Consider the following 12,932-nt stretch of genomic DNA (forward strand, 5'->3'; position numbering starts at 1 on the left):
GGATCAAAATTATATGCCAAACTGAATTTTTCAAAAGGTTTAGTACTTGCTGAAAAAGTTCAATGCAGCTGTCAAGTCATATGCTGCAACAGATGTCCTCTATTTATCACTCCAGATTGCCTCGCTTGATATTTCCTCTTAAACGTAGATTTGACCAAATCTGAAAAAATTTCAATACAAAAAAATCCTTCATATAGTATATTAATGAACAAATTATAAATTCTGTCCCTATCCTTGACATATGAAACAAACTTGCTTGAATGAATTTTCTGCAGAGAATGCTCATCACTGACTGCACCAAGAAAAAATGATAATTTCCAATATAGACGTGAAAGTTGATTTGGCTCACACGTGTCAGTTATTCCAGTCCCAGAGGCAAAAGAAGGGCAAAAGGGACCCCCCTGGTTTACGTGCTAGCACTGGTAAACTGTTCACAACTTGGGACGCTCTCCCAAAGCAAGGTAAGCCAGAACCCCGCCCAGGTAACATTCATAGCTGCCAAGAAAGCTTTACGCTTTCAACCATTTTCAACAGATTTTATTGAGGATGTAGCTCCTCCATCACTTCAAGAATGAGAAATGAGAGACTCACAGTGAAACGAAGGCAGCGTAAAATACCCTGTGATAACCAAGAGAAGCAGCACTCACAGGACTCGGGGAGAAGCACCACCCGGAGCGAACATCTGCAAGGAACCTTTCCTTCTTAAATTGGTCACAACAGGGGACGAGTTAGGTAATCTGGTACTTCTGAAAAAGTGGAGAGTGAGTCCTCCTGAATACAGCAAATCGCATCGGGGGCTTTCTTACCTTCCGAGCCAGAAACAGTGACAGCATATTGAGCGAGGGGCAGATTGTTTTATAATCAGAAAGTAAATCGTAATAGATTTTGTAGAAAATTATTCAATGGAAATTGTCAATATTATTTGCGTAAGCATTATTTGATAAGACAGCATCATTTCTGAAGCAAAATTGCCCAATTTATTAAATCACTCTCAGGTTTGCCATTCCATACGAGCTATAAACAGACTGTGCTCTGAACGGCTCTGGAATTTATTGAAGATGTTGCAGGCTATAGGTTGGGAATCAGTTTCCCAGCTACCTATGATACAAGCTTCACAGCCTTATTCCTCCCTGGTTTGCAAGGAAAATAGCTTAATTAGAACTAATATTTGGTGTCTCAGCAAGCATAGCATGCTCACATGAAGAAGTTATAAAATGCCAACTAATTCCTTCGATGAATTTGTTTGGAAAAAATGTCCACATTTCTAGAAATTACCCCAATGTTTTCTGTAGGTGCCAACAAAATGTAAAATTTACACAGTTGTTGTATTGTAAAAGTCTACTTTAAAGAATAACAGTGTTCCTCCTTGCATGGCTATGTTGTGGCATAGCCTATCTACTGATTAGCCCACTAGTGCCTTGGCTAGGAATAGGCCAGGTGGCCAGTACCTAGTGTGTTTTACTTTTGCTGAGCTTTGTATAACTGAGTGGTACAAGCATCATTTTAAAAAGATAGTAGCAACAGGTAGATTTCCTCTCTTCAGTAAATCCTTGGTTTCCTTTTTTCCCCATAACAACATGTTAAGCGTAATGGCAGAGACTGCAAACTCTCCGCTACAGAGTGATGCACATGCTTCTACTGCAACCCTATGCTCACAGGAGATTTTGAAGGAGTTCAGCATTTTATATGAAATTTGCAATGACTCACAGAAATTGGGGAAAAGCTTGAAGAATATCTTGATTAAAGGTATCTCAAGCAATGGGAGACAGTCAAATTATTATATAACCTTCATGTACTAAGAACACCATTGAACCTGAAGAAAAGAAATAGTGAAGAAATTGTAGTATGTAATTCATCGTTCAACCACTGGCTTCAATCCAACTTAAACAGATACGAATTTTTAGCACACAAATAATTTTATTAATGTTGAAGACAACTGTAATTTAAAACACTGAATCAGATCTAAGTTAGTACAAAAGATTTAATAAACTTTTTAAACTAATTTCTGTAGGAAATTGGACTTACAATTACACCCATTTGAAGAAACAGTAGGAAAGATTTATTAAAGCTAGTACCTTTCAAATCTTCCTTCTGAACTAAAAGCATTTAACATTTAAACAAACAGATTGTAGAGACTAAGGCAGTAGATTTGAAAACTGAATCTTTTACTAAAATGGTTAGTAAAAAAAAAAAGGATTCCAACGACAGCTGGACTTTTTTAACAGGTTTTTTATTCTTCAGTTGTCTCTTCCATGATTGAGCTTTGCAGCTGTTGGCTACAAAGGGAAAGTCAGTCACCTGCTCCTGGGCTTGGCAAGCCTCTCTAAGCAGTTGCATTCAAGTTATTACAGGAAATTTGCACATCTGCAGAGGACAAACTAAACGAGAAATGAATTAACACCTTTTCCTGCCAAAATCAAAACAAGCACTTCTGAAAGAAGTGCTTTAGGTGTTTGCAGCTAGGAGTTACCCACTTCCTGACTTCACCTTTCTAATTTCCTTGACTAGACAGGACAAAACAATCAGATGTTGAAGTCCGAGAAGAAGCTAATTCAGAGTGCTGCATCTTAAAAGCCTTTCTATACTTCATTCATTCATTCATTTCACTTCTTCATTTTGTTTAACTACATAAGCTTATGTACCCCAAATTATATTTGGCAGTCTTATTCTCTTAGCTAAGAATGTACTGAAGCAAATCTACTTCAACCTTGTCTCAGCAGTATTACCATGGCTACATCAGCATGACCATTTACACACATACCCAGCTTTTCAAACTGCCTGTTTGAAAATATTGTGATATCCAGCATACATATCTGAACCTAAAACACGGTATATCTTTTTAATGTAATTTTCAGTTAATATAATGACTATATCCTTTCTCTGGGTCCAAAAGAGAGCCACTATATCCATATCAATCTATCTGTATCTATCTGTATCTTCCTACCCATCCTTTTATACACAGCATCAAGAGTTGGTAACTAGCCAGGCCTGTCACTGGCCAGGCTTCCTTATACTTGTGTTACTCTACTACAAAACTTGAATATAATTAATAAATACGAGATTTAATGTGATTAACATAGGACCAGAACACCTAATACAAGCCTGGAAAGAAAGGTATGATATGACTCTTAGAATTATGTCAAAGAGATACGGTAAGAATATAGCTAATAAGAGAGTCTGATTCTTCTTTATGTAAGTCAAGTGGAAAGTCACCCAGAAGTGTGATAAAACAGCCCTTACTCATCGTCACATCAATTTCCAAAGAGCTATAGGGCTACAAATAGATGCCACCTCTAAATGAGAAGTTTATATCACAATAAAATTTCACATCTGTGTTTACACACTCCAGTAACTGAGCTAATGTCAAGGGCACTTTTGCGGAAAATTATTAAATTGATAAACTGCCTGAAAAGCCTAAGTACTAAATATTCAGCCCTTTTACATAACACTGTTAAATTTGATCTACTATCTTAGAAATCAAAATTGTAATACCTTAAAAAGTCCAATAAGAGAATAACATAACAAATAGGAAACAACTACAGTACTACAGTTAATGTGATTCTGACTTTGGGAATACCCAACAGGAGAAGTGTCATCTACTGGAGTTTCTGACCAACTACACCAGCCACCTCAAGACAGATAGATATAAGTAGAACAACATATAATTGCTCTCAGTAACACTGAGGGCCTATCAATAACTTTATAAATACCTCATTAAAAGAATCTGGCAACTGCTAAAAATAAAGGCTAATATTAATCAGTGGCACAGAAATAAAACTACTACATAATAATGTAGAAAATGGGGTGACAACAAAAATCAAACCAAGCCAAAAGAACAGCTGGCTCAAGCTGAAATTACAGACAACATGAATGAATGTTAGAACCCCAGATCCTTGAAGTAAATGAAGAATTTCTGATGTCCATCCCAACCACGAGCCAAATACACTTGGCCAACTGGTGCTTCTTTAAAAAGGATGATTAGGTACAAAACTTGTCATAATTTTTTGCAGGAATGGAATATATCCTTTTTGATTAAATGAAAATAAATATGAATGAAATATATAGACACTATATATATCCCTATGGACAGTGTTACATAGTTTCTGCATTTTAAAACTTCAGAGGTAAAATGGAAAATTTTCCTAATTCCTGTTTTCAGTAGACAATAGCTAAATCTCTGACACCTTCATGTCAACCAAAAACAAGCAGCAGGCTGACTGCCCACACAGTAAGAAGAAATTTTTCCTTTCATTATTTCTAGTTACATCTCTTTATAATCATCTGCTTTCTAAAAGTGGATCATCCACTTTGCCCTGTCAATCAAACATGCCATATGTGGTTTGAAAACTTGTGTTACAGTCATATAGGCGACCTGCTTAAAAGGGGCTGTTGCTAATTTAGCTAGCTTATGTCTCATGAAGCAGAAGCTGTAATTCCATTTGCGCGGCAGTTTGTCTGTCCACAGGAAAAAAAGAGCAGTTTCGATAGTTTTAACCGAGGCAGGTGAGCAGTTATCATATGTAGCTGATGGAAGAAGGAGCAAGTGTAGGTTGCATCTAGCAGCAGCTGAGCAACCTTACTTTCTCCACAAGGTATCAGTGGGGATTCCTGTGCTATCCTTGCTAACGTTTATTTTTTGTGTCTTTTTTTTCCTCGATAGTAAAGCAAACAGAAACGACTCTAAAACAGAATTTCATGGAAGTTTTCATAACTAGCTCATAACTCAGGAAAGGAAAGCAGAGTCCCAAATCAGCTACACACTGTCACTATTAACAAGTGAAAACATTTATTTTCCACCATCTGCAAACTCTGTGCTAATTTTGTCCTGCATTCTCATCTATTTATGATTATTAGGAAAGTGTTAACGTTTAATGATTTTACAAAGGAAGGCTTTTGTTCTTCCCTTTACCAAGAGCTACTGGGGAAAAGCAGTAGCACAGAGCTAGGGTGAAAAGATGGCTAAATTAAGTATAGTACAGCCAGATTACACAGACTTCGTTTTATTTAGAGACCTACAGGAAACAAGGCAGAGTAATTCAGCTTCTCCTTGAGTCTCTGGAAATTATCAGAGACTGCAGATTCCTCACTGTAGGCCTATAAAAAACTCTTATTTGTATCAGCATATTCCACTTCTACATAAATGTGTATGTATTCATTACCTATGTCCTACCAGATTTCTGGACAGGTTTGGGAGAGATCACGGCACAAAGAAATTTCTGGGAAGGAGGAAAAGCCACAAATCCAGCTGAAGACATTACTGCCAAACAAGTAGCTGCTGGGGATAGAGAGGTGGTTTGCAAGTTTAAATGCCCTTCCAAAGCCAGTCTTCAGATGGCCGGAAATTGAACTGATAATCTCTCTAGACAGAGGCAACAATAAAGAAGAAAACGTACATCGTTGAGGAAAATGCTAATATCCTAACTGTCTCTGACGGGCAGGTGTTAGACACTAGTTGGGGCAGGCAACAAATGCTTTGCTGCTATCCAGATAAATTGAGCTGCTAGGAACATTTGCTGCCCCCGTCTCGTTCCTCAAAGCTAAGCGCCTGATTGAAGTGATTCACATCTTTCTCTTGCTAGGTCTCCGGACAGGTCATTTAGTCTCGTTATGCTCAGTCCCCATTTGTAAAGCTGCGCCCATGACGCCTGCCCCCCAGGAAAAGCATTCGGAGGACACACGCGTGGGGAACATTCAGAGACTGTGAAGGCAGGACCCCTGTCACTTCTTAAGGCAGACACTCTGTGCCTTCTCTAAGGGTAACAAGAATAGCTTCTGTGTAGGCAGGACACACAACGAACGTGAGATGGAAAGGTTCAAGGCTTACATCTACTATGGAAACACACATTTGCTATTATTTTCTCAGCACTTCCTTCAGGCTACGGCGGCACTACTGAAATAATTATCTTCCTGCCACCTCAGCTCAAGGAGGCTGACAAGAAAGAAACAAGAGAAACTTCTTTTATTTTCCCTTGCGTCCACCACCAAGTTACATTTTTTTCCATTACTGAGGCAGCTGCTGCAGGAGTTACCCATCCTTCCCCAGGAAGGACAGAGGGGAGGAATTTAAGTGGGGCAGCTGTCACACTGCAGGGCTCTACAAAAAAGCAAATGAGAACTGATTAAGATGCACAACACTAGCTGGTTTTCTAAAGGATTTAAGATGAGAGGTGCAGCTACGAGCATTGCTTTGGGCAGGAGCTTTGTAGAGTGATATCTCTGTTAGGATTTCATTTTCAAACTAAGGGCCAGTCACTTACACGCTGAAAGGCACGAAACTCAGCCAGGGCAAAAAATGCCCTTTCAGGATGCACTGATTGCTTAAAAACAAAAAGCTAAAACACAAAAACAGGTCCAGCAATGAAATCCTCAACTCCAAGTGACCTTGATTCCCTTCCTCGGAGTCGGCTTGCTCTGCTCCCTTTTTACAGGCGTTCAGCGCTCTTGACTGTTATCATCCCTGTTAGCCGCATCTTCTAGCACCAGTGCCGGTTGTGACTGTGGAAGGCCGGAACTCACCCCTTTGCCGTTGCTCCACGTGGCGGGCGTGTTAGCGCGCGCTTCCGTTCTTCCAGCAGCTACTTAGCACAACTAAACAACGTCCTGTGCGCTGGACAGAGTGTAAACTGCAGCCTGTTATCTTTGCTTCAAATGACCTAAGGACATTATGTACGCCATCTACAGCCAGCATGGGAACGGCCACCAAAACTGCCGAAGTGCGCTGCTTAAGTTCATTAGCAGTTTGCTGCTTATTACTCAGCATAAATAGGCAGGATGTTCCCTGGAGTCAGGACATAGACAAGAGAACCAGGAGACAAGCACGGATCAGCAATCTGCAGCGGTGGTTACACTTTATTGGATCTGTCAGTAATTCTGTCACTGCAGGAGGCACCATCAGCGCCTGGGTTACTCAGCAGCTCTGTCCCATTAATCCTGCCTAACAAGTAGGAGGTGATAGGTGTTGTAACTAAGAAACAGAATTAAATATAAAAATCTACATTTAATAAACACCATGTAGTTTATTCAAACACCCTCAAGCACAGAATCTGGAGTCAAGCAGGGGATGATAATCTTATCAGTTGTGTCCTAAATGAGGCCTGACCCACAACCGCAAGCAATTTCTGCAGAAGCACGTATGATAATGCAAATGCTGATGTTCCTATGATAAAAATGAGAACTTTTCTTACACATTTGAGTAGGAAAATCATAACAGAAAAACAGGCATTGTAAAATAGGATAAGGAAAAGATTTTCTATTTGTACCATTAAATTAATTGCCATGTTCATATTAGCAATCAAACAGATTGAAATCACAAAGCAAAAATCAAAAAAGTAATCTTCCACCTTCTGTTGTGCATTTTAAACAGGATGATTTAGGGCAAAGGGGAGGAAATTGCCAAACACTTCAGCCTGCTACTATTTGATAGTGTTTCTGTACGCCTGAAACCCTCCTCCCCCACAATTTTATTAGAGAAAAAGCCAAATGTTAAAGAGACCAGATTTTTCTCTATCAAGAAAAGAAATAATCTTCACCACTACCTGCACGCCCTGTGTACAACACACATCACACAGCATGCTATCATATTTCAGAAAAAGGCTTCAGAAGACTGTCCATCTTTCCAACATACTTTTGCATTTTTCCTCCAGCATCAAAAGAAAAAGAAATACAATAAAAAAAAACCCACATCATTTTCACCACAGATGATACAACAGAAGTGAATAACAGCTTCTGAGAAAACCCAGTGAAACCCTGCTTCTTCATGTGAAGCACGATACCAGATGGGAGGGAGAAGAGACTACAGCTGACGGCAGAATTCTGCACCACCACAATATATTTTTGCACGGACCGCAACTCTTACAAGAAGATTCACAGCTAACGAAGAACAAAGTAACCAGGACCCATAACAGGAAACCATTTCCTCACCAGTAAACTGACTGCATAATATTAAATAAAGTTATTCAGTATTTCATATACCCAAAGGGCTTGAAAGTATTTCGTTAGCGCGAGAAAGACTGAAATAAATAAAAGGTTACTGATGGAGCAACCGACACGCACCACAGAATTGTGTAAACAGGGTTTGAAACACAAAAGAAAGTACTGAAAGATTCAAACCTGTGACCAGTTCTCTGATTTCCAAATCTGTAGTCTTGCGGAGTAACCGTACTAATGCTGGGATACCACCACAGTTTTTCAGGGCAATTTTGTTGTCATCATTTGCCTTCCCATACACCAAGTTTCTCAAAGCTCCACAGGCACTGCGGTGGACTTCTGTCATTCGATGGTCCAATAGGTCCACCAGTAATTGTATTCCACCTTGTCTTCTTATCTGAAACAGAACAAAGTGATGACCATAAAATTAGGGAACAAACACCCGCATTATATGTGCTACTCAATTTAATAAAGCTGTGGTTTATGCAGGCTATACTCCACCGAAGGTATGCTAGTAGCTCCACAAAGCTGTTATATTACATTTCTTCGATTCTTCCTATTATTCTTTCAGTAGTAACGTAACTGTACAAGGATCAACCTGAACCTCTTTAAAAGCAGCCAAAAGTTAGCCAAAATTTTTGCCTCAGAGAGATTTCTCAAGGTTCAGCAAGATTTGCCTTGGCAAGGGTTTCTCCTGCACTGGAGAAACATCATATGCTCCAGAGTTTGGAAATCACTGATGCAAATAATAGAAGAGAAACAAGCTAGAGACAGTATGCACAGTAGGAAGGGACCACAAGACTACTATTTTCCTGCTCTGCAAATGAAAAAAAAAGAAATACTTAATGGATTAAAGTTTTTAAGACTCTCTCCTTATTTATTTATTTAAAACAAGAGACCGCATTCTCTGTAAGGATGCTGTATCAATAAAACCATGAAGAAGAAGTCATACTGGTATTTTTTGCAATATTTCAATGATCCCAAAAAGGTAACTGAAAACATAAAAAGCTCTGAACAGGTATCTATAGGTTTTACAATCTTTATGAAGAAGTATGTTACACAATCACATAGTTGACCTATTTTTTTCTGTTAAGGAATAAATTTAGCTAATCTCTAAGATACGACTCAGTAAACCATCTGAGTTATCTACTCCAAAGATAACCATGTATTTAAGCTTACAAAAATATGTATATCAGAGCCTAAAGATAGTGGTTTGATTTTTGTTTGGAAAGTGTTGTGGCAGGACTTCAAATTAAGGAACTAAAAACTATCACTTCAGTTCCCTGATCTTCTCACACACACTCTGTTCTCAACTTGCACGCTTTTATTTAAATTTCCGAAGAAAGCAAGCATAGCCTTCATCCTCATTCTGCATAGATCCTGGACTTTTGCAGCAAATGCAAAACATCTGTAAAATTCGTAAGAAACAAAATTTCTGTTAGTTAAATGGTGAAGATAAGAGTTTACAGTTTTAGGTCAGGAATGAACCTTCAGAAAAGAAGCCAGAGAAGTGGATGAATGACTAGGTTTTATCTGTTGTTTTCAAGAGTGACATGCCACTATTGCGGGGTTTTTTTAGTTTCTTTAAAAAAAACATACAAGAGCACTCTTACTTTGGGTACAAACAAATAACAGGTAAGCACTATATGAAGGAAAGACACAAAAGGAAAAGTACAAACATATCTGAGACAAATGAAGGACACTGAGGATATCAAAAACATTTTATTACAAAATGTTAAATCCATTTGCAAGAAACCCAGCTTTAGGGTTCTCTAGCACTGTTTGCTCCTCAAACCATAAATAACATTGGATCTTCTTGCAATGAACTATAGCAATTAATAACTAACGTCTGAGGAATACAATGGTTTACCTTCAAGTTAGTTATATTGACAGCTCTGTCAAACTTTTTCTCTGTGTGTGCTGTTGGCTAGGGCCCAGAGCCAAGCCAGACACCCTAAATAGCCATTTTACCACCTACAGCAATATTCTACCTAGGCCAGTAACAAGAGACAGCTATAGAGTATTTTCAAAATGCAGGGGAAAAGTGAGACATTATTGTTAGAATCAAGGTTTATCATGACACAGTTTCTAAATTTTTGTTCTCTTCTTCTTTCAAGTACATGTGTTCTTGGAGTTCTCCACAGGGGGGAAGCTTGAGAGAAGAAGGAAGAGGCTAAACAAAGCATGCTTACCTTCATCAGAAATTCATGCTCTGCTAACTAGTTATGTACAACTAATGTACGATGTTTCGTACATCTAACACAAGGTCTGCTGCAAATAAAGACTGAAAAATGATTCCACCTTTGGGGCTCCAGAACTAAGTTATATAAATTGACCCACTGATGGAATGCAAGTTATCACTTTTCTTCTACCACTTTATGTGGCACATTCCTATTTTTGCAATAATAGCAAGACCCAGTAATAGAGCAGTCCTACAGTTGAAAAAATATATACTCATTTATACTGCAGATATTACAGCATTAAATTAAAACATTATAATGTGTATACAGTTACAACACAGCTTTGGGCCAAATGCCACAACAATAGTTACAGTTTAGAGATAAGCCAAAATATTTTCCTGGAAGTAGTCATTACATCAGTATATCATGTTGAACTGTCTGAGCAGTATGCAGGTCATCTGGAAGACTACAGCTGCCAGTGCTATATCCAAAGGGCATAGATGGGACTGGACGTTAGTACAATACATGAAATCCAGGCATAAGAGTTGATTAACCTTTTGGGAGTCCATGCTTCTACTGCCCAAAGAAACAGTGATGTCTTTCAGTTCAGAAAACAGAAAAATAGATCAAAGAGGCTGTGTTGCAATATGTCTCGCTGATCAAAACTTCACCGATGTGAAAAGGATGACCTGGAATGAAATCATTTGCCAGCAACATTTCCCAAGTTTATATGAGAGGTGGAACAGTGCTTGTTTGCTTGTTTTTACATTTTTGAATCTATTACAATTTCATCTTCAGATTAAAATACATTGGCTTCCCTTAATAAAACAGATTTTCAAAATCAAGCATGCTACCTGAACAGCCACCTACATGACAAAAGAGGTGACATTTACTGCAACAGACTAGGAACAGAAATTTATAAACCAGTTCTACATAAGGTGAAACCACCACTGAGCTCCACATTTCAACCTTTGGAAAGAAATGCAATCTGATGGAAGAAAGAATGTTGTTAGAAAGTACACAAGTGGTGCTGCTACGATGAGTAATATGAGGAACAACAGAACAAACACATGCCTAACAATCATTGTTTTTGTACTCTTAATCTTTTTGCATATTGTGCTTTATTTTAATTGCTGCACTGACTAGTTAAAAAAACAAAGTCATGAATGATGAGAGGAATGAGGAAAATATTAAGTATATAGCAAAAGTTCTTCTGGGCACTATAATTCGTCTGAAGCATCCAAGGGCTGTGTCTCCACTCAGAGGCAAGCTGTGCCTGTGTCGTTTTCGCTCCTCTCCCCAGAGGCCACAGGCCACGTTGGAGCCTGGCCCCTGCTCTGTGCCCAGGGTGGCAGTTCTTAACTCACCCACTTTCCACCAGATCACCAGCACGCAGCACTCCTCATTTTCCATCTCCTAGGAACCAGCAAAGGGATCTGGCAGGCCCCTTCGCAGCTACCTGTGGGGATGCTCTCAGGTGACAGATTTTGCTACCTTCCACTCCTTTCCAAGAGAAAAGGTATGATTCTGCCATACTGAGACTGCATTCCTAAGTTGTACCTTTTCAACTGTAATAACTGACAGCCCGCTTGTATTCAGCTCCTGCAGCTCATTCTCTACCAGGAACGTGAAGTCAGCAGCACATTGATGTGATTAATAGAGTTTCTTCAAAACAGGGGCATTAAATATTCATTTAAAATACATTTCTGTCAGGAAAAAAAAAGAAACCGGTAATACAACAGAAATGAAACTGATGTTACATAATTCTTTACCTAACTTGAGAAAATTTCTTAAATTCTACTGAAAAAAAAAAGACGTACTTTCACCTGGGAAAGACAAACGTTAGTCTGCAAACATGCTTTGAATTTCCAGGCTTGGAGGTTTTGGCAAAGTAGCTGTGTCATGCATATAGAGATGAAGCTGCTTCTTCACAGTTGGGAGCCCATCTACTGATGGGATTTTTCTGGACTACTGTACCATTTTGTTTTTGTTTTTCCAACAGCCCACTATTCATCAGCAGTCTTAACCCATCTTCATTTTTCCATATTTACACAGCTGATTCATACTGTATTCTCCAGCAGTTTTAATTATGCCTCATAAATTGTGAGATTGTGATGAATGTTACTAGAATCTATTTACATTTATGGAAACTGAGGCAAAGAAATTAAATTATTTGTTCAAATCCTTTATGGAGTTACGGCTACAGCCTAGAGGACCACTCTGGCTTACTGAGTCCCTTAGGGCAGATTCTCAGCCAAGCTAAGTTGCCATAGCTGCAGTGAATTCAACAGTGCTATTGCCAAATGTATTTGCAAAGAATACTTCGATGGGTGGATAAACAGCAGTTTACACCAGTGGGGCATCAAATCCCACTCTCTCAAATGACTTTCAATAGAAACGTTGGTCTCTGTCCCGAGGTTATATGAACAGAACATTTCTGAATGTAATATTTACTGACACATTAGGGGCTGCTGCCTTGCTACATGTAGGGGAAAAAAGAATACAGAAAATACTGGAGTTTGCTTGCCTTCTGCAACTAAATAGTCAGTATAGTAGTACCAAGTTATCAGAAGACACAGGAGATAAACTCTATTCGCACACAAATCAATTCCAGAGTAGCCACTTCTGAGGTCAAAAGAATTATCCTGGATTCTTTAGCACAACTGAGTTTGGCCAGTCATATGATCAGCTTCATTCTCCCTATCTTGAATAGATTGTCTCTTTTCCCCCCTGTCTCTTCTCCTTAAAAAAGAGGATCAGACTAGAAGTAATAAAAATGTTGGGGGAATCTGTGTTGCCTTGTTATATATTTCTCAAATGCTTCTT

The 12,932-nt window shown here is 38.8% G+C and overlaps 1 protein-coding gene across 5 annotated transcripts in view; it reads right to left on the reverse strand.

Annotated features, from left to right (window-relative positions):
* Nucleotides 1-12,932, reverse strand: part of CTNND2 (catenin delta 2) — a 664,005-nt gene that overhangs the window by 144,332 nt on the left and 506,741 nt on the right. For all 5 annotated transcript variants that reach the window (XM_064506857.1, XM_064506859.1, XM_064506856.1 and 2 more), the window contains one exon: nucleotides 8,110-8,323. In XM_064506857.1, coding sequence (XP_064362927.1) covers nucleotides 8,110-8,323 — 214 coding nt within the window. The remainder of the gene's footprint in view (nucleotides 1-8,109; nucleotides 8,324-12,932) is intronic.

The sequence above is a fragment of the Dromaius novaehollandiae genome, chromosome 2 (assembly GCF_036370855.1).
Source record: "Dromaius novaehollandiae isolate bDroNov1 chromosome 2, bDroNov1.hap1, whole genome shotgun sequence".
Lineage (NCBI taxonomy): Eukaryota > Metazoa > Chordata > Aves > Casuariiformes > Dromaiidae > Dromaius > Dromaius novaehollandiae.